The sequence below is a fragment of the Gobio gobio genome (genome assembly GCF_949357685.1).
Source record: "Gobio gobio genome assembly, chromosome: 2".
Classification (NCBI taxonomy): domain Eukaryota; kingdom Metazoa; phylum Chordata; class Actinopteri; order Cypriniformes; family Gobionidae; genus Gobio; species Gobio gobio.
The window spans coordinates 60,124,686-60,148,298 of NC_137098.1; the positions used below are offsets into that span (position 1 = coordinate 60,124,686).

The following is a 23,613-nucleotide window of genomic DNA, read 5'->3' on the forward strand; positions in this document are numbered from 1 at the left end:
GGCGCCTCCATGTTGCGGTAAGCGTGCTATATAGCTACCACACTCTGCACAAACACATGGATATGCATTAAATCCTTTCAGGATTTCTTATACACGTTCTAAAAATGTGCATTAAAAAATTGTATGGAAACCTGACTGAGATTGCGTATTTATAGGCTATATAGGCCTGCTATGTTCCATTACCTTTCCCCACCGCACCAACTTGCCGGATCCGTGCCCTCCCGTTGTTCCGGGACCTGGGAATTTACAAATGAATGCCTTGGCCAGCTTGGCTTCATAAACATTTGGTATTTTGAGCATAAGAAAATATGCAAGAAATGATATGTACTGTTCTGTACAAATAACTAGAAAGCAGGGTGGACGATACTTGATATAATGTGGATATATTTGAATATTTCTATATATACTGGAGTTAGATTTACATCAAACCCTAGATAGACAGACAGACAGAACATCAGACAGATAGATAGAACGTCAGACAGACAGACACAGATAGATAGAACATCAGACAGACAGAACGTCAGACAGACAGACACAGGTAGATAGAACATCAGACAGATAGATAGAACGATAGACAGACAGATAGAACGATAGACGGATAGATAGATAGATGCAGACAGACAGAATGATAGACAGACAGACAGATAGAACGACAGACAGAAAGAATGACAGACAGATAGATAGATGACAGACAGAAAGAATGACAGACAGATAGGTGATAGACAGACAGAATGATAGATAGATAGATAGACAGACAGACAGACAGACAGACAGACAGAATGACTTATATAGACAGACAGATAGACACAGAGATAGATAGACAGACAGACAGATAGATAGAGATAGACAGACAGAGATAGACAGACAGACAGACAGACAGATAGAACGATAGACGGATAGATAGATACAGACAGACAGATAGAATGTCAGACAGATAGAATGTCAGACAGACAGCATGCCAGACAGATAGATAGAACGATAGACAGACAGACAGATAGAACGATAGATGGATAGATAGATAGATGCAGACAGACAGAATGATAGACAGACAGATAGATAGAACGACAGACAGAAAGAATGACAGACAGATAGATAGATGACAGACAGAAAGAATGACAGACAGATAGATAGATGATAGACAGACAGAATGATAGATAGATAGATAGATAGATAGATAGATAGATAGATAGATAGATAGATAGATAGATAGATAGATAGATAGATAGATAGATAGATAGATAGATAGATAGATAGATAGATAGATAGATAGATAGATAGATAGATAGACAGACAGAATGACTTATATAGACAGACAGATAGACACAGAGATAGATAGACAGACAGACAGATAGATAGAGATAGACAGACAGAGATAGACAGACAGACAGACAGACAGACAGACAGACAGACAGATAGATAGATAGATAGATAGATAGATAGATAGACAGACAGACAGACAGACAGACAGACAGACAGACAGACAGACAGACAGACAGACAGACAGACAGATAGATAGATAGATAGATAGATAGATAGATAGATAGATAGATAGATAGATAGATAGATAGATAGATAGATAGATAGATAGATAGATAGATAGATAGATAGATAGATAGATAGATAGATAGACAGACAGACAGACAGATAGAACATCAGACAGATAGAACATCAGACAGACAGAACGTCAGACAGACAGACAGACTCAGATAGATAGAACATCAGACAGATAGATAGAACGATAGACAGACAGATAGAACGATAGACGGATAGATAGATACAGACAGACAGATAGAATGTCAGACAGATAGAATGTCAGACAGACAGCATGCCAGACAGATAGATAGAACGATAGACAGACAGACAGATAGAACGACAGACAGAAAGAATGACAGACAGATAGATAGATGACAGACAGAGAGAACGACAGACAGAAAGAATGACAGACAGATAGATAGATGATAGACAGACAGACAGAATGACAGACAGACGGACGGACGGACGGACGGATGGATGGATGGATAGGCTGACAGAATGACAGATAGATAGACACAGATAGACAGACAGAGACACCGATAGATAGATATAGATAGACAGACGGACGGACGGACAGACAGACAGACAGACAGACAGACAGACAGACAGACAGACAGACAGACAGACTGACAGACAGACTGACAGATAGATAGACACAGACAGACAGACAGACAGACAGATAGACACAGACGGATGGATGGATGGATGTTCTGATCCTGGGTTATGTAATGTAGAACATAAAAAGCATTAATTAACAGGCTGGATCATCTTCCTGTGGAGGAAATGCCCTGGTCTTGGGGGGGACCAGATGGTCTGTTAATTTTCTGTGATGTTAAAATTTTAATTGAGAGAGAGAGCAAGAGAGCAGCCTTTTGCCATATTAATGGGTTCTTTCTAGAGCTTGTATTGTGCCTTTTTGAGAATACTGGTGTAAAATGGCTGTCTAGCAATAGCTTTGTCAAGTAATAATAATGCTTTATTTTATTGGACATTTCAAGAATTACGCAAAATAATTGTTTAATATTGTCCATATTAAATTGATATCATTAAAATGTGTTACATATATTGGTACTGGATCTGTCATAAGCCACAATGTAATGGCACCACGAGTGTGGATCACGCTGTGCTTTTGATTTTGATTTATTAAACTTTTAGTTAAACATCGCCCCCTGCTGAGTATGATATTTCATGCCTGAAAAGAGAAGGAAAAAACTGCAGCCAGACTGAAAGGAAAAAAAATCCAAACCAGCATTTGCTTTTCTTGAGTACCTTTAATATTTATTCAGTATTCCAGCAGCTATTTAATATGCAAGAGTTGTTTTGTACATTTTATATTATACAGCAACATTAGTTCTCCGAGCTCCATTCTCTGTCTTCACAGTTTTCATCCTGGCAGCGATGCCATTTCACTGTCTCCATAGCAACTATCATGAGGAACTTGGCTGGACAATAAATCAAATCATACAAGTGCAATAAAAGAAATTAAAAACTTCACAGTGGAAAAAAAAAAACCTAATAGCTTATAAGAAAAAAAGTTAAAGTATATTATAAAAGAAAGAAAAAAATGATACAAGAAAAAGAATTACTCATTTACTTCCACGACATGCTTTTGGATGCAGGGGGAAAAGAATTGTGTACATAAAACACATACATACAGCACATCAACTATAAATGTAAGCTTACACATTTGCATGTACATACATGCAGACGTTTCGTCAACAGCTTTGTAAACAGGTCCACCATAGACCTACAGAGTACCGACCAGAAAGGCAACCGGAGACAGTTTGTCCACAGGATAGAACTTCAACAGACTTAACAGGGTAGGTTAGTTGCTCTTACTGGCCATTTGAAAAGGCCAACACCTTCAGCTTTGGAGAATCTATACCTCATTGGTTCCTAAACTGACGATGTCACAACAAAACGCCGTAATTGAGCTTGGCTCAGGAATTCTTCAGTCTCCGACAGCAAATCCAATCGCAAAGAAATTCGATAGTATTTTCACTAAATTTGTGCGTTGTCCATCCATTGGCCGCCAGTCGCAACGTTTCTTTAATACTGATAACGAAGCAGTTTCAGATGAATGTCTCTCTCTCGCTCTCTCTCTCCCTGGAAAGAGGTCCCAAAATGAATGACAATACAGGTTTCTCGTTTCGACAATATAAAATAATGTAAGAGATACAATAAAATAAGTACAAATATAAGTGGTTAATGTAAATACTGCAAACGTCTCGAAAACTATGTTGTCAAATAAATACCATGGTTATTACTGGAATGTATATGCTAACAAGTGCCACTATCGGGCAGTAAACATTCACGTTCCGGCATCTAAAACTGCAACTGGAGCTTCAAAGTTGGCAACAAGCGGCGGCCTCGGTTACACCAAGGGCGTAGTCGCCTCTGCGCCGAATGATACAACTACATGCACAGAAGTACCTTTGTTTTGCGTATCCTTCACAGAACTACAATACATTAAATGGTTGAGCAGACACCGGCATCTATGTCTGCAGCCCACTAGCGAAAAAAAAAGAAAAAAAAAATTTGCCCTGTACAAACCGACTTTTCGTGGGGAGGACGTTAACGGGTCCTTGGAGTTTTCAAAAAGATAACGGCTCCACCACAAGAGCGCGCGCAGTGCAATGTTGTTTGTTAATTACAGTTCTTGCAGCTGGCCGTCCCACTTCTGACAGGCTCGTAGTGTTTCCTTAGCAATAGTCCTTGTTTTGAGCCGCGAGGACCTTTCCCGAAAGTCCTTCAACTTCATTGTTTTGTTTTGTTTTTTTGATTTCGAAAGTGTCTCAGGCATTCCGAGAAACAAGAGCTGGGAATTGAATTCAGATTTGGCAACACTAACACAAAAAAAAAACATCCGGTCTTTGTCGTCCGACTTGAATTTTCAGTCCCTCAGACACTCTTCCTCAGTGATGCCTTGCGCCCTCAGCTCCTCCAGGACGTTGTCGAGGTGGCCGGAGTCTGGGTAACCGTGGCCGGTCAGGTTGGAGCCGAACTCGGTCTTGTGATGCACCTCGTTCCAAATGACCGTGTCTGTCTCGCCTGTAGTGCTGGATGTGCCCACCGAGAAGATGAGCCGGCGGTCCCAAGCAACCAGCAGCAGCTTCAACACCTATAAGAGAAGGGATTGTTGTTTAGAACAAAAGCTGAAAAGCTTTACATTTCAAGGTTGGAATTTGTACATTAAAGAGGACCTAGTATGCTCTTCCACAAAGTGTTGATTTTGTTTTCTCATGCTTGAATGTCCAAAAAACATTTTCACCTATAGTAACCAAATGACATACACTTATAGATCTCATCAGGCCAAACAACTTTCACCCTCAAAGTCATACCTGTGAGCTCAACAGGAAGACGCCTATTATGGGTTGTTTGTCACTTTCAAAAATGATTTGAATTCGCCCTCTTAGTTTTTATCCGATTTGCTTCAGACTTTTGACATTATTCTGACAGACACCCAGATTTACACCTTTGAAAGGATTCTTGATATCTTGAATACTTTTGTCATTGCAACGCGTCAAACTTTTATATTCCGTTTGGTTTTTTTTTTCTCTTGGCGTGCTTCAAATTGCATGAAACTCCGCACACATCAGAGTTGTCAGCCAGTAGACATGGGCAAAGCCTTATAAATGGTTAAGTAAGAGGGGCTCGGTAGCGCCACCTTTTGACTAAAATGGGGGGTTAGTTTTATCTACAGTCACCAAACTCAGTACATATATTGATCTCATTGAGTCAGACAACTTTCTCATTTATAGTCATTAGCTCCAACCAACACAAAGTCAACTATTTTTGTTTAAATGTGGATTTTTTTTTAAAAATATTTAACTACTGCTCCAAAGGACTTCACACAATTATTGTAATCTTTTTTATTAATGCATTATGCGCAAGTTAAAAAAATGCAGATTATCTGGTTGAAAGAAATGTAATACATACTATAACCACTTGATGACCACATAGGCCTATTTTTAAACGGGTGTGAAAAGCCTTGTTGCTGAGAACAGTGTTTTCAGACATAATTACTTTTATTAGCTATTGCATTTGGATATATATTTAGACAATAAAAAACCAACTTATGTCACAGTTTAGATTTTTCTGGCTCAACTGACTGGTAAACAATCTCTAACTTATCCTTTAATCTCACTCTGCCTCTGTGTGTGTGTGTGTGTGTGTGTGTGTGTGTGTGTGTGTGTGTGTGTGTGTGTGTGTGTGTGTGTGTGTGTGTGTGTGTGTGTGTGTGTGTGTGTGTGTGTGTGGGCATGTTTTCGTGAAATATCAGGACACAAATGTGTATAATGACATGGGTATGACATAGGTATTACAAAAAGAGGGTGAAATATGAGGACGTTCCCCATGTCCTCACTTTTCAAAATGCTTATAAATCACACAGAATGAGGTTTTTTCCACAGAAAGTGAACTGCACAGTCTCCTGTGAGGAGTAGGTTTAGGGACAGGGGCAGTGTAAGGGGATAGAAAATACGGTTTGTACGGTATAAAAACCATTACGCCTATGGAATGTCCTCACATTTCACAAAAACAAACGTGTGTGTGTGTGTGTGTGTGTGTGTGTGTGTGTGTGTGTGTGTGTGTGTGTGTGAGAGTCTATTTTATACTTTCAGAGTTTAACCCATTCAATGCTGTGTGCTTTTGCCTTAATTAATGGATAAGAAATCTCTTAAGCCTTCTCTTTTTCTATCAATTTGAATAACAAAATAAAGGCATAGATTCAGTTCATTTGTAGTGCACTGACAACATCATTTTGTATAATTAGTTTAATAATTAGGTTAATAAAAATATCCTTAAGATTAAAACTTCTGGACATACAAAATGTAGAGCTGTAAATAATAACTTTACGCTTATTTGAAATTGATCTATGTTGCTGAGAACAGTGTTTTCAGACAATGACTCGCTTTTATTAGGAACTGCATTTGGATATATATTAGACATTATCAAAATCTACTTTCTGTCAAAGTTTACTCTGTGTATGTGATTCTATTTTACACTTTTGATGGTTTAGAGTTGAACCCTTTTCTAGCGGTATGGTTTTGGTTGCATTACAGGATAAGAAATCTCTGAGGACTCTTAGGACAGGGATAGGCAATGTCGGTCCTGGAGTGCCGCTGTCCTGCAGAGTTTAGCTTCAACCCTGAAAAATAAACTCACCTGTCTGTAGCCTTAAGCCCTATTCTGATGGTAATTGTTTCTCTGGGGGACGTAAGGTATTTTCAACATTTACTGGGGCTGGTCAGTGATTTTATTGCCATCCAAATCCAGAATATCAGTGTTTTTCTCCCACCATCTGCGTAAGAATCCCTGGCCGAATTACCAACCGTTTATTGACAAACACCAAGGTCGTGTGGTAATTTAATTGCCGTCCGAAACCACATCTCTTTACAAGAAGAGATCACTTCAAAATTCGATGTACAAATCCTTTTTGAGCACCGTACAATAACTGTTGCGCTTCACTGTAATTTGCATACATTATAAAGATGCACACTTTTATTACTGAAATGCTGGAAAGTATTTAAAAGAACAATATTTCATCCCCGCTCCACCTCAGCGAGGAGGAGCTGTTAAGAACAAAAAGGAGAAAGAGAAACAAAGCACGTACGCTAAACATTTGAAATGGGACGTTATTGCGGCAGCAATATAAGCAATACAATTTTCAAATCTGTACATACAATCAAGCAGCTTTATGTTTACCTCATGTAAATAAGAGGCTGCATTAACGCATTTCTGCTCTTTTCCATATTTTTAAAATGACATCCATTCTTTTGAGATAAAATGCAAGACAGAAAACCATTTCAAATATAGCGTGTCTAGCTTCTAAATAGGAGATTTAAATAATAAATAGAACATTGTTTTCCTATTATCCTATTAGAATATGAATTTATTCTTATTATTCCAGGCAAATTACATGTTTGTACAGAAGACAATCAAGCGACAGGACACCGAGTTCGTAGGATCACAGAACTCGCTGCTCCACTGTGGATAAATCACCATCTGAATGCATGAGTTTTATCCATGCAAATGTGTTTTTTACAGACATCCACATGAGAAACAATTACCATCTGAATAGGGCTTTAGTAATCCTGAAGACACTGATTATCTTGTTGAGGAGTGTTTGATTAGGGTTGGAGCTAAACTCTGCAGGACAGCGGCACTCCAGGACCGACGTTGCCTATCCCTGACTTGGTATCTGTTTCTATCAGTTTTAATGACAAAATAAAGGCATAGAAACAGTTTATTTGAATTGCACTGACAACATAGTTTTATATAATTAGGTTAATACAAATATTTTTTAAAAACTCCTAACTAAATTTTGAGCTGTAAATGATAACTTCACACTCCTATGATGAATTTATGACATGAAATGCATCTAAATTTTAAATGTGGTATATTCAAATGATTTTGACGTAGTTCTTGTACATTTTCCCGCTTTAAATGCACATTGCCCGCCATGCACAGTTGTCCTAAAGCCACGGGGTGGAGTTGGCCCCGGTGCTTGGGCCCGTCATCACCTCTCTTCCCAGTCTGTCAGCATCGCACGGTTTAGTTCCAGTCTCTATTAAGCACCTCCTTCCGAAAAGCACAATGTGCTCTGATGTGTAGCGTGTTGTGATTGGTCAACCACTGTTTCGGAAATGTCACGTCCCTTACCATAACACACTACTAATGCAACTCAACCGGGCATCGTCCCTTTATTTTGCATATGCCTTGGGCGGGAATTATTTCAATGAGGAACATTGTGACGTGTTCGCTCCCGGAAGAAAACTCAAGACTCCAATGGAGTTCAGAAACCGTGCTTACTGATGTAGAGAATAACACCATTTGGAGTGACTATGTGCTTTGTAACTTTACAGTTTTCACGCTCAAACAGCAACATCACACACTAAACAAAGTTGAAAATGTAAAGAGCATAATAGGTCCTCTTTAAGAAGGGCAGTTAGAGGATGAATGAGCATTTGTCAATGTCTGGACACTCACCAGACGACCTTTCTCACTGTCAGGGAGGTAGCAGTGTCTTGGAAACCCACGAGCTGTGAAGGGCTTCCCAGGGTTGGGATGCTCCGGCCCCTGAAACAATCACAGACAGAGCCGTTTAGACCTACATTGTAGTTATATAATGCATGCATGCGGTTATATAACACTGCAGCAGTGCAATATACAATGTAGGTGGTAATATGAACGGATGCTCTGGGCAATGCGGCGGTTTTAACTAACTCTATTGTGAGTGAATGACTCTTACCTGAATGCCAGGGGGTATGTTGTAGATAATTCGGATGGTTTTGCAGTCGGGGTGTCCAGGAAGGGAGTGAGGAATGACGTGGTATTCCATCTTGCCTGGTGGCTGGTTGCCGGTTTTAACACCGTAGATGGTCTTGCAGGTGGGACACTGAAGGCTGCCGTCTTTGTTGCCGTTGTTGTACATGGCCACCAGGCACTGCAGGTGGTACTGATGGCCACACTGAGACAGACGACCGACCGACTCTGCCCGAGAAATGCCACCGACACCTGGACCTTTATAGCCAGATGGACCACAGAGAGACTCCATACAGATAGTGCAATCCTAAGATTCAAATTGATGGAGAAAAAGAAAACAATTAGTTTAATTCATCTAATTAAAGAAAAAAATTATATAGTGATTATATTTTAATTATAATTAAAAATCATTCATGTATGTTCACCTCCTCAGGTGGATTGCGGACTTTCTGGAGATATCTTCTAACAACTTCTTCTGAAGTTCTACCTGCTCAAATGAAAGAAAAAATGTGTTAAAACAAATGTTATTATTAGGTGTTATACTGGTCAAAAGTTTGGAATAGTTCTAATTTTTTAATCTTTTTGCAAGTAGTGTCTTAAATGATTAGTTCACTTTTAAATAAACTTTTGCTGATAATTTACTCACCCCCATGTCATCCAAGATGTCCATGTCTTTCTTTCTAAAGTCAAAAAGAAATTAAGGTTTTTGATGAAAACATTCCAGGATATTTCTCCATATAATGGACTTCAATGGGCCCCAAACGGTTCAAGGTCCAAATGACAGTTTCAGTGCAGCTTCAGAGGGCTTTAAACGATACCAGACAATGAATAAGGGTCTTATCTAGCGAAAATATCAGTTTCTGTGAGAAACCGAGCAGTATTTATGCTATAATTTGACCTCTTATCAGACGAACGTGATCATCTCTCAGAACTTCCGCTAAGCGAGGTCAAATACGAGTGTGGTCATAGATATAATCGACCGTAGATGCTCATTCTATTGATCATATCTACGTATCTACGTATACATCTATGACCACGCTCGTATTTTGACCTCACTTAGTGGAAGTTATAGCAGAGCTCAGAGATGATCACGTTCGTCTGATAAGAGGTGAAATAATAGCATAAATACTGCTCGGTTTCTCGCAGAAACGGATCGTTTCGCTAGACAAGACCCTTATTCATCGTCTGGTATCGTTTAAAGCCCTTTGAAGCTGCACTGAAACTGTCATTTGGACCTTGAACCGTTTGGGGCCCATTGAAGTCCATTATATGGAGAAATATCCTGGAATATTTACATCAAATACCTAAATGTCTTTTTGACTGCAGAAAGAAAGACATGGACATCTTGGATGACATGGGGGTGAGTAAATTATCAGCAAAAGTTTATTTAAAAGTGAACTAATCCTTCATGCTCACCAAGGCTGCATTTATTTAATAAAAAATACATTAAAAAAAAGTAATATTGTGAAATATTATTACAATTGAAGATAACTTTTTTCTATTTCAATATATTTAGAAAATGTAATTTATTCCTATGATGGCAAAGCTGAATTTTCAGCACCATTACTCCAGTCTTCAGTGTCACATGATCCTTCAGAAATCATTATAATATGCTGATATCTCACATGCTGACACACAAACACATATACATACATATATATATATATATATATATATATATATATATATATATATATATATATATATATATATATATATATATATGGAAAAAATTAAAAGACCACTTAACATTGAGAAACCTTACTTACATATTAATCCTTTTGTGTGTGTGTGTGTGTGTGTGTGTGTGTGTGTGTGTGTGTGTGTGTGTATATATATATATATAAATAAATAACATTTGCATGACCAAACCTTTGCGCGCCTGCTTCTTTGAGGTTTTCCGGCAACAGTGGCCGAGGCCTGGCACAGGTTTGATGTCGCTCTTGCTGACAGGCGGGGGGTGGAGCACAAGTTTGGGTGGGCGGGTCAAGCAGACTGGGAGTCCAGCGGCGCTCATTAGGATCCCGGTGATCCCTAGCCAAAGAGAAGAGAGAATTACATTATTTTTGTATTTACATAAGTTTCTATTTTTAGGTTGCAAAATGATTCCAAATTTGTTACTATATTTAATCATCACAGTCACTATTTATAACTTATTTGCATATTGTTTCTCACCTGCCAAAGCTGGGTGGACAGGACTGGATCCATTTAAGTTCTTCACTGGGACGGTGGGGACTCTATAAAGGTACAACAAAAGAAGTAAGACATGACACATGGTTCCACTACGCAAGCAACCACTCACCAATCAGAAACGCACACACGCACCTCAATGGTCTTATAGATAATCATAATCTGGATCCGAACAGAAATAACCATGTTGTTGTCACAGCTACACCTGCTTGCGTATCACCACCACCCTGACCCGCAGATGTGCCGAGTCATGCTGCAGTATATAAACCAGGTCACACCTTCTGTCAAACCCGCAGCTGCCACTAACTAAACTGGCAGTGAATCAGCAGACAACAGCAGTGTGTACCGCACATCAAACCGCTCGCATGACCTGATCACCTGCTGCCCATATGTGGAGATATTTAGACTGCCAGTGTGTACTTACTCAAACATTTCCATGGCATCTCACCCCAACATTACAGGACACACGAGTAAAACTACCAATCTTAACCAATAGTGAGATTTTAAACAAACAAAAGCAACTGTTGGACAATGATGTTGGCATATAACAATATGTTACAACAATCGTAATCAATAGTGAGACGTTAGCATATAACTACCAATAAAGGTAACTAGTGTAAAGTTGTTCTTATGTTAAACTTAATAAATAACGATTGATAAATGACAATTTATTCTATGGGTTTTTTTTCTGGATTATTTTACCCTATAATTGAGGGTTGGTTGTTAAAAACCATTGGAGAACTATTAGCTTAGCAACTATTGAACAAACAAGACAGCTAGAACAACATGTTCCAAGATACTCACTGTTTGACCTTGATAACAGTCATGTCTTAACTACTCCGATGAAAAGAGAAATAGAGTCAAAAGGGAAAAAGCAAGGGTAATGTTTGGATTCTTCCTTGCGTTCTGCTCTCAAACTTCTTCAAATGTTTCGCAGTCTCTGTACTCAGATTGATTTGTTTTCCCCCTCTCGAGAGCCTGGAATCAATGCAGTTTTGTTCACATATATCCCCTGTCTCTTTCTCTGAGTTGTTCTTCTGCTGGATGAGGTTGTCTTCCCTCACTCCGTCACCCGTCGCTCTTATAGTGCTAATCCTCGAGTTTCCATCTGTTGACAAGCAGCTAGGAAAGGAGGTGATCCACGTCACAGAGACCGGGATTACCTCTCAACGTCACACACTGACACACCGCCATAAGGTTCCATCACACTGGCACATAGTGCAAGGTAGTTGCTTATACACTCCCCCACACACACACATCCATACCATGTGTGTGTCCTGCACGAGTTCAAACCTTTTGGTCGTATATGGGCATGCATATCCAGTGCCTATACACTGACACAGACACAAGGATATATATGGATGAATCTCAGAAAATCAGTCAAGAACATGTCAGGGAGCATATCTTGCCCCAAATTCAAACAAAACTAATTATATGATATAAACATTTATATAATGTATTTAAAGATAATTATAATTATATAAATTAAATATAGTATATAGTATATTGTGTGTGTGTGTGTGTGTGTATATATATATATATATATATATATATATATATATATATATATATATATATATATATATATATATATATATATATATATATATATATATATATATATATATATATATATATATATATATATATATATATATATATATATATATATATGTATGTATATATAAATAAATAAATAAAGATCATATCTGATATAATATACAAATTAATATAATGTACTTAAAATAAAGAATAATATTAGTTTAGTGTATATATATATATATATATATATAAAATTAAAATGAAGCATTATATATACACATATATACATACATTTGTATATATATATATATATATATACATACATACATACATACATACACACACACATACATATATATGTTTTATGTTTTTTATTTTTATTAAGCATATCTGATATAATATAAAAATTAATATAATTTATTTAAAATAAAGAATATATATTCATTATATTAATTTTATAAAATATAAATGATTAATTTATAATAAAAATAAATTATGATTTTTTTTAATTATGATGATTTTTAATATTTATTTATAAACTAAATAATTATGCTAACGAAAAGTAATTACGAAAAATATTTACCTAAAAATAAGCACTAATATATATATATAATTGATTTATTTATATTATTTTAAAATGTACATTTAAAGTGTAATAATATAATATAATTGTACAAAAAACAAATCAAGTAAGTGCAGTGTTAGTTTTGCATCGTTATTCATCATGATGATAAATGTTTCAGATTTAATACAAATCAATAAAAAAAATAATGGATTACAGTAAAGTTTTTTTGTTTTGTAGTTTTAGATCATGAAACAAAAAACCAAAAGAAAAAAAAAAACTTGTTCAACCCTCATTAATTTTTTTTTATAAAAAAAACAATTAAAAAGTACTCTGTGAAATAAAAAAATATATAATTAGAATAACCATTGAAAATAAAGAGAATAATAAAGAATACAAAATCTGTATGCATTACAATAATGACAATGAGAAAGCAGAAAGTTTGTAAAGCAGAAGTGACGAGTGAAAATCTTTATCACTCTGATAAACTTTATCTTTATAACGGAATGATAATGATAACAATGATATCATAACCGCCATGAAGAGTCTAGACTAAACGTGGTAAAGTGTGCCGTAGTGACTGTACGTGCTAGCAGAAGTGTCATTAAGAGCATACAAGCGGATCGCATGTATGTCACATCAAGTGCACTGAAACCTCGAGACACACATCAGTGTGCCAGCATCAGCTGACGCGTTCATGACAAGGTGTGAGGGACATGGTGCCACCACCAAAATGAGTAGAGGAAGGAGAGCCGGAAGTTGACGTACATGTGCTGGGTTGGGGGTGAAAGAAGGCGAGCGGCAAATCTTCAGTCACGTTTGCTGCTGGATAATCTAGCGGTATTAGCACAGAACCCATATGGCTGCAGGCGTAAGCGCAACTCGCCTAATCAAACCACAGCCAGATGTAGCCACTCACCGACAAACATGAAGAGACCAATGAAACATGGAAGGGAACAGGTGGAGAGGAGAATCTCTAACGTCAATGGGGTTTTCTTAACTTTACTTGATGGCAAAAACTCACTGACAAGACCTTCGACCTTGATCTGGTCACAATCCTTTTTACTTTTTAGCTTGTTTGAAGGCAGCATTGCCGACTGAATCCCATTTGCCAGCCCTTTAGTTTCATTTTTTTCCCCCTCATTTTTTATTTATATATATATATATATATATATATATATAAAAATAAATATAAATAAACAAATATATATATAGTGAGGAAAATAAGTATTTGAACACCCTGCTATTTTGCAAGTTCTCCCACTTAGAAATCATGGAGGGGTCTGAAATTGTCATCGTAGGTGCATGTCCACTGTGAGAGACATAGTCACACAAAAAAATACAGAAATCACAATGTATGGTTTTTTAACTATTCATTTGTATGATACAGCTGCAAATAAGTATTTGAACACCTGTCTATCAGCTAGAATTCTGACCCTCAAAGACCTGTTAGTCTGCTTTTAAAATGTCCACCTCCACTCCATTTATTATCCTAAATTAGATGCACCTGTTTGAGGTTGTTAGCTGCATAAAGACACCTGTCCACCCCATACAATCAGTAAGAATCCAACTACTAACATGGCCAAGACCAAAGAGCTGCCCAAAGACACTAGAGACAAAATTGTACACCTCCACAAGGCTGGAAAGGGCTACGGGGAGCTTGGTGAATAAAGGTCTACTGTTGGAGCAATCATTAGAAAATGGAAGAAGCTAAACATGACTGTCAATCTCCCTCAGACTGGGGCTCCATGCAAGATCTCACCTCGTGGGGTCTCAATGATCCTAAGAAAGGTGAGAAATCAGCCCAGAACTACACGGGAGGAGCTGGTCAATGACCTGAAAAGAGCTGGGACCACTGTTTCCAAGGTTGCTGTTGGTAATACACTAAGACTTCATGGTTTGAAATCATGCATGGCACGGAAGATTCCCCTGCTTAAACCAGCACATGTCCAGGCCCGTCTTAAGTTTGCCAATGACCATTTGGATGATCCAGAGGAGTCATGGGAGAAAGTCATGTGGTCAGATGAGACCAAAATATAACTTTTTGGTCATAATTCCACTAAACGTGTTTGGAGGAAGAAGAATGATGAGTACCATCCCAAGAACACCATCCCTACTGTGAAGCATGGGGGTGGTAGCATCATGCTTTAGGGGTGTTTTTCTGCACATGGGACAGGGCGACTGCACTGTATTAAGGAGAGGACGACCGGGGCCATGTATTGCGAGATTTTGGGGACAATGACCCGAAGCACACAGCCAAGATAACCAAGGAGTGGCTCTGTAAGAAGCATATCAAGGTTCTGGCGTGGCCTAGCCAGTCTCCAGACCTAAACCCAATAGAGAATCTTTGGAGGGAGCTCAAACTCCGTGTTTCTCAGCGACAGGCCAGAAACCTGACTGATCTAGAGAAGATCTGTGTGGAGGACTGGGCCAAAATCCCTCCTGCAGTGTGTGCAAACCTGGTGAAAAACTACAGGAAACGTTTGACCTCTGTAATTGCAAACAAAGGCTACTGTACCAAATATTAACATTGATTTTCTCAGGTGTTCAAATACTTATTTGCAGCTGTATCATATAAATGAATAGTTAAAAAAATCATACATTGTGATTTCTGGATTTGTTTTTTTTTTAGATTATGTCTCTCACAGTGGACATGCACCTACGATGACAATTTCAGACCCCTCCATGATTTATAAGTGGGAGAACTTGCAAAATAGCAGGGTGTTCAAATACTTATTTTCCTCACTGTATATATACATACATACATACATATATATGTGTGTTGTTGTTTTTTTAAGTCTAATGCTCATCAAGGGTGCAAGTATTTGATCAAAAATATTTCACAGTAATTTGGTGAAATATTGTTATTTTCAATAATGGTTTTCTATTTTAATATATTTGAAATGCAATTTATTGCTGAATTTTCAGTATTACTCCAGTCTTCAGTGTCACATGATCCTTCAGAAATCACTCTAATATGATGATTTGCTGCTCAATAAACATTTATAATTATTATCAATGCTGAAAACAGTTGTACTGATTCAGATTTTTGTGGAAACCGTGATTTTTTCACGGTTCTTTGATGAATATAAAAGTTCAAAAGAACAGAATTTATATGGAATAGAATATTTTGTAACAATTTAAAGTCATTAATGTCACCTTTGTTCAATTTAATGCATCCTTGCTAAATAAAAGTATTGATTTCTTTCAAAAATAATGACCTTAAATGTTTGACCAGCACATTGTTTACATGGTACATCGAAGAATACCATGGTATATGTCCAAAAAAAAGTGAAACCTGTAAATCTCTTACTATTTTTTACCATAAAACAATCCAACTGAGTTCAAACAAATTACTACCACAAGCCTCACTGTATTATTGTTGCTGACGCAGTAAATCATATTACAACAGTGATTCTGTGTCGAAAAAGGCATGTTTTGTGCATTTTGTGTGTATTATGTAACTATAATTCAAGCCCGTATCATGACAGCAATGCTTAACTGTACTACTAATGTCCATCCATCCATCCAGCTAAAAGAAAAGAGAACTAATGTACAATGAATCAACAATTGTCTAACATCCATAGCAAGTGTACCTGGGAAAGATCAAGGAGGTTTTTAAAGGTAAAGGTTCATATTAGAACGAGCGAGCGAGCGATTTCTCATCAGTGTTGTCAGGCTCAATTACCGTCCAGCTATAGGTGCCATATGGGAGCCGAAACCCACTACTGACCCACCTTAAAAACCTGATCATGACTGAAAGAGGAATTGAAAACACTAAAGGGGATAGACTTGGTGCCTCTAGCCTGTGGCAGAAACACAACTGAAACTGAATTAAAATAAAGAACAAGCAAGCATGCAGTCATCGCGATCAACTACGAATCATTTTCACCATCAACTAAACACCCACAAAAACTAACTGGGAAAAATTTGCAAGAATTGTACATTTAGGGGTAACAACAGCTTGTGACTGAGGCAGAACCCTTAAAAGTGTCTTTGTACCTTATTTACCCCTGAAAGGTTCATAGTAGTACCTTAAAGGGATAGTTCACCCAAAAATTATTTCACACAAAATAAGATATTTTGAGGAATATGGATAACCAAATAGTTTCTGGTTCCTATTGACATCCATAGTATGCAGGGGGGGGGGGGGGGGGGGGGGGGAATTCTATAGAAGTCAATGGGGTCCATGTCTGGTTACCAATATTCTTCAAAATATCTTCTTTTGTGTTCAGCAGAACAAAGAAACTCATACAGGTTTGGAACAACTTGAGGGGGAGTAAATGATGACAGAATTTTCATTTTTGGTTGAACTATCCCTTTAAAAAGGTACATATTGCTACTCTAAGCTACTAATAAGCACCTTTTAGGGGTAAAAAAAATACAAAGTACAAATACAAAATACAAAGATGTACTTCTAAGGTTGCTACCCCAATGACAAGCCGTTGTACCCCTAAACGAACAAGTTTTACTTTTTTTACTATTCTTTTTTCTGGGTGACAGACAAATACTTGCTGACTGGGCCAAGAGTTTGAGTCCAATCTTGACTAGCAACTAGCAAATAAACATTTGCATTCCTAACCTTTTTAATATTGCCTTGATGATAAAAATGAAAAACATATATACAATCTAAAATACATTTGTACACTTTTGTCTGAATTTGAAGGTCTAGAAGTGCAGAATAATCCAGACATTTCTCAGACTCTCCAGACATACAGGGAGAATATTACTTCTAGCTCCCTCTAGTGGTTTAAATATATAAACACTTGAGACCTGTTAAGGAATGTTCAGGGTTCTGCATCCGAGGCACTCGAATGATCACAAAAAGAAGAAAAAAAACCCACAGCTCATTGTTTATTTTCTAACAACCCCTAAAAACACAAGTACAGTAATGCACTTGCATAGAACATCTATGGGAAGATACATTGAGGTTGAGGTCAAGGAGGTCTGTAAGAAGCCATTAGCATTCCCATTCAATTAACGTTCATTTATCACACTAGTTTCACTTATACTAAATGTTTAAGCTTTATTTATCTTATGTCTTCATTTTGTATTGTACTTGTTCAGTGTCTAATCCCAAAACTGTAGGCGCATTACTGTAAAGATGTGTTTGCACAAACTGAGGGGTGAGGTGAAATAATATTCTGTGCTAAAATAGAAAGCCATTTAGGACTGTGAACATATCAGCACAAGAAAGTAAAAAATATACACACACTGGGGTTCAAAAGTTTCACAACAGGTGAAAATGTTTCTACTTTGCAGTTATTAAACAATTTACGATGGCGCACTGTTGCCACGTGCTATTTTTTCCACTCAATTATGTCATAATAACGATATGTTGTATCGTTTAAACAATATATTCGCTCGTAATAATGAGCTGTCATTAAAACAATGTTAAAACATATGTCATAATGAGATATAGCGCTAAAATGACATTTTGTATGTGACATGACAACGTGGGAAACCGGTCTTTATCACAGTCCGTGTCATCACATCAAGCTTTGATTTGGAGCATAATCGAATTTCCACCTGCATTATTGTCAATGAACGGTCGTAAATTTTGAAAATAAATTTAACTAAATTGGTTGAACTTGACAATAAACATCCGCACTGGAAACTGCCATCGACTCAAGCTACAGCAGAAATTATTTTACTATATTATTTGAAGCTTCCACTTTCCAAACACAGACTGTGATATTGTCAGGTCACATGCAAAATAAGTCCTTCTAACGATATAATCTCATTATTATCGGAAAAGCATATCTTTATGACATATGTTGTTATTAAGAGAAAATATATAGTTAACGATATCCCCTTATTGCAGACAAATATGACGTTATTATGAGAAAATATAGCATTTAAAGGACATCTCATTATTACAACATAGTTGAGTGGAAAAATAATATGTATGTGGCAGCAATGCGCTACTGTAACAATATTATCAGGAAATCTATTTAAATGAATAAACTGAACTACAAAAACAATGCATTTCAGAATTGAGTAATTGGTTTGTCCCCTTCCACTTCAAAGACAGAAGCACTCGTGCTGCATGAACCTAGTGCAGAATCTGGAATATGCTTTATGCATAAGCTTTCTAGTTTAAATTCAAATTGTGCATTGTTCATGGTGGTCAGACTTTTGGAGCGCACTGTGCACCACCATTCAAAAGTTTGGGGTCGGCAAGACTTTTGAAGTCTCTTAAGCTCAGCAGGGCTGCATTTATTAATATAAATGTAAAATATTATTACAATTTAAAATAACTGAAAATGTAATTTATTCCTGTGATGTAAAATCTGAATTTTAGCATCATTACTCCAGTCTTCAGTATCCGAAATCATTCTAATATGCTGATTCGCTGCTTAAGAAACATTTATTATTATTATTATTATTATTATTATCAATGTTAAAAACAGGGTTCTTTGATGAATAGAATGTTCAAAACCATTTGAAATTGATTTTTGTAAAAGTTTAAATGTCACTTTTGACATTCGAACCCCTCACCCGTATGTATTTTCAAATGGCATATTATAAACTTACGAGAATACTTTACTACTTGAAAGAAGTAAATATACATTAATGAGCACATATTTTTGAAATAACTAAGTGTTTTTAGCTAAGAATAAACTAAAAAAGTTACACAGTGTAGCTTTAAGAGAGCACTCATACATCTGTGTTTTGTCTTATTTACACTGTTTTTTATATGATTAAATTTTATAATCATTTGTCATTTATGTAGTTTTCATTCATTATTCATATTATTCTTATTTGATTTACATAATTTATCATTATTCATATTATTAATTTACATAATTTATCATTTAAGGCCACAATATGTAATTTTTCGCCGCTAGAAGTCGCTTATTCAAAACACAGGCGTAGCTTGATGACGCCTTGATTTCGCAGAGCTTTTATTATGCCTCAGACGAACGCTTCCGAAGCGGCATGTGTATGTGCGGTTTATCATATTAGATACATTTGAGTGTGTTGAAAGTTATAATGCTACTCTGTGCGTTCGCTCGACAGCTACTATGAGACACTTGTTGCACACTGCGGTGAGCTAGATCAATGTTAGGCATGGTAAAACATGGTACTCGCGGTAAATCAAGATAACGAGATTTAAACAATAAAGATTTAAACATTTAAAAAAAGACTAACTGTGTTGAGCTGTATAACAATGATAAGTTTTCTGTCGCTCACCTATCTAATAAAACACATAATATTTTAAAGCGTCTTTGGTGTTTCTATGGTTTCTACAAAATAAAACCGGAAATCGAGGGTAATGCGGGTATGATGTCATTGATAGGCGACGCACAGTCCGTGTCCTGGTAAAAATGGCTCATTTCTCTGGATTTAAACATTCTTGGAAACATTTGGGAGAATGTATGTACACAAGTCAAAAAAATCTATAACACTGTTCAAGTGGTTTTTGGATATTTTAATCCAAAAATCTTACATATTGTGCCTTTAATCATTTTATTATTAATTTGTCATTTATGTTTTATATGTTATATGACATATTTCTTTTCTATTGTTGTTTAAAGCTTTGATTGTGTGGTATGTTTGTCTTCATAGGTAGAAAATTAGAGAATGTCCCCATTTCAAATTTTTATAATCACAGGACGAAGTTGTGTAGCAGCAATTTTCCCTTGGTATAATAACGGACTGTCCAGACGAAGTCTGAGCATTGAAGCAAACACAACTCAGATTATTCAATAAACTGCTCTTTTTTTATTATCATCACTTCATCTCCTGCTTCTGCTCCTCCCTGGCTTTCTCAGTCAAACGCTCAGGCTGACAGAAGACTTCTATCTGATATTTCTGATCCATCCGACCTAACATTTTGGCCCGATTTAACGCTGACCCCAAACTTTTGAATAGTAGTGTATATACAAAAGATATATGATACTGTATTTATTATCCACAAATCCACAGAAGTGTTAGATGATACGGAGCATTCATGATTGGCATTATAAGACGTTTCTGTACGTGTGCATGTTTATAAAAATCCAAACGCCATCCTGATACTTAGTATGCCGGAGCACGCCTGAATATGTCGTTGGTTGGCTCACTTCACTTTTCAAGGCTCACTCCTCATCCCAGTCATATGCCACTACACGTAAACCTAAATCTGCGCTTCTCCAGTGTCTGAGACAGACGTTTGTGTCTACAGGACGGCGCCTGAGTCTCACACAAGCACACACACACTCAAAACAAACACTTGCTCAATCAAGCAACTATTCCCAAACCTCCTTCACACAGACTACCAAATCTCTTCCCCCTCCTCTGTCTTTCCACTGACACCCCCCCCCCCCCCCTTTAACTGCATTGTGTTGCAAATATAAAACCCAAGCTGCCGACTGCCAACAAAGGTTGCCTTGGATACGCACTCCGCGCACACACACGCTCTCGAAAAAACACTCGCACAATAGAGCAAAAGGGGCCCCCAGGAATGAATGGAGCCTGGGAACGGGGAACAGGGAGAACGGGACAGAAAGAAGGAGGTGGGAGTCTAATGAACGAGACTGACCTGTTGACACTCATGGAGGACTCCCATCGGCCAGCTACGTCTAGAAAGCTTCCTTTCATTAACTATTCTCTTGCCTTCTCACATGGAAACCACAGGCCACACGGTTTCTCCAAGTGACGCTATGGTGTGACATACACTACCGTTCAAAAGTTTGGGCTCAGTTGCATCTTTTAAAAAAGAAATGAATACTTTTATTCAGCAAGGATGCAAATTGATCCGCGGTTTAGGCTTTTATAATGCAACAAAAGATTTCATTTCAAAATGCCGTTCTTTTTCACAGTTGTTTTCAACTTGGATAATAATAGTAGATGTTTCTTGAGCAGCAAATCAGCATATCAGAATGATTTCTGAAGGATAGTAGTAATGATGCTGAAAATTCAGCTTTGCATCACGGGTAAATTTCACAATATTTTTTAACTGTTTTTCCTGTATTTTTGATCAAATAGAAGCAGCCTTGGTGAGCAGAAGAGACGTCTTTTAAAAACTTTTAGTAGCAGACGTGTAATGCAATACTGCTATTACTTTACTCACAGCGAAGTTCTTTTTCCTTCCTCACTTAGGGATAAAATAAAGTTCGAAATACTAGCGATGTTTCCATCCAAAGTTGTGAATATTGGAAAATCGCATAACACATTTGTGAATGAAGCACCGTTTCCATCCAGTGAGCCGAAGAGAACAAAATTGTCACTTCCTGATGAACTGCCGCTAAACATCACGAAGAGCTGAAGCCACTGCATATAATAATTTCACATTTAATAAATGACTTGCATCTCAGAGCGCACAGACAAAAACGCAATAAAGTTTGGGAATGCAGTCGCGCAAGACTGGGAATTATACTGAACCTCTGATGACAGATTTGCTCAGGCCTTTCAGAACAATCAAAACAGCATTTCAGATGCTGTGCAATGAGATCGGTCCGCTGGTTAGTCCAGTTATTCCGTCCCATCGCAAAGTCACGTTTTAAGCACATTTTTAGAATTTATGCGCATTTTGGCGTTTCCATCCAGTGTTTTTTAATGCGATATCCGTGATGAAACAGCTACTACTCTGCTGAGAGCGACGGTTGGGGTGCGTTCACACTTGTCATGTTTGGTTCGATTAAAACGAGCCCTGGTGCGATTGCTCGGTTAGTGCGGTTCATTTGAACATATGTGAACGCTGCCATCCGAACCCTGGTGCGCACCAAACAAGCGGACCGAGACCGCTAAAAAGACGGGTCTCGGTAGGGCTGTAACGATTTGACCAAAAATAAAAACCTTGATTAATTGAACATTTTACCTCGATTACGATTAATGAACGATTATTTTCTTTTTTTTGCCCTCATAAGGTTTTTGAGGAATTTCCTGATAAGGTTTTTACTGTAAATATTTTCTACTATTAAAGGTGGAATTTTTTTTTCTAATGAAAGTGCATTTCTTTGTGATTTTAAAACACTTGAAGGAAACGGTTCACTTTCAGCAATTATTGTCTATGGGGCAGATTTCTGCTTGTTGTACATCAGATACAGATAAATTAACACAGTAGGCCAACATTACATTTATTTGAATGCATTAATGAGAGAGTGATTGTGTGTGAATTACTCATACCGTCTCTATTCATTATGAAGCTGTGGTTTGTACTTACTTCAAAGGTATTAAAATATATGCTATAACGGTTGAGTTTCTAAGCTACTTTAGTGACTTTACTTTAGTCACAGGACAGCGTTGACACTGCGTTCACTGCGCGATCTTCACGTGATGTGCAAGCTTCTGTCTGAGTGTTCGTTTGTCACAGTATATCAGGCATTAGTTCAACTTAATACACATCTGATGGTCTAAACTCGCTTTAACGTTCAAACTGGCAGGGCTTAAACCACATACAAATGACAAGCTTTGTGAGGACGCAGGTGAAAGAGGTCTGCCTTCAGGGCGCGCGTGTTGTCAGAGACGCGACACGGCTCGGCTCTCTGTGTTACAGAAAGAAGCTGAGCCCTGAACGGATACGTATTGTTATT

The 23,613-nt window shown here is 37.4% G+C and overlaps 1 protein-coding gene across 2 annotated transcripts in view; it reads right to left on the minus strand.

Moving 5' to 3' along the window:
• Nucleotides 1-2,786: 2,786 nt before the first annotated feature.
• The window catches only part of dtx4a (deltex 4, E3 ubiquitin ligase a), a 35,869-nt gene continuing 15,042 nt past the window's right edge, over nt 2,787-23,613 (minus strand). For both annotated transcript variants that reach the window (XM_079844229.1, XM_079844230.1), the window contains 6 exons: nt 10,975-11,036; nt 10,672-10,833; nt 9,225-9,286; nt 8,786-9,106; nt 8,524-8,613; nt 2,787-4,654 (listed from right to left, as the gene is read on the minus strand). In XM_079844229.1, the coding sequence (XP_079700355.1) occupies nt 4,427-4,654; nt 8,524-8,613; nt 8,786-9,106; nt 9,225-9,286; nt 10,672-10,833; nt 10,975-11,036 (925 nt within the window). In that variant the 3' untranslated portion in view covers nt 2,787-4,426. The remainder of the gene's footprint in view (nt 4,655-8,523; nt 8,614-8,785; nt 9,107-9,224; nt 9,287-10,671; nt 10,834-10,974; nt 11,037-23,613) is intronic.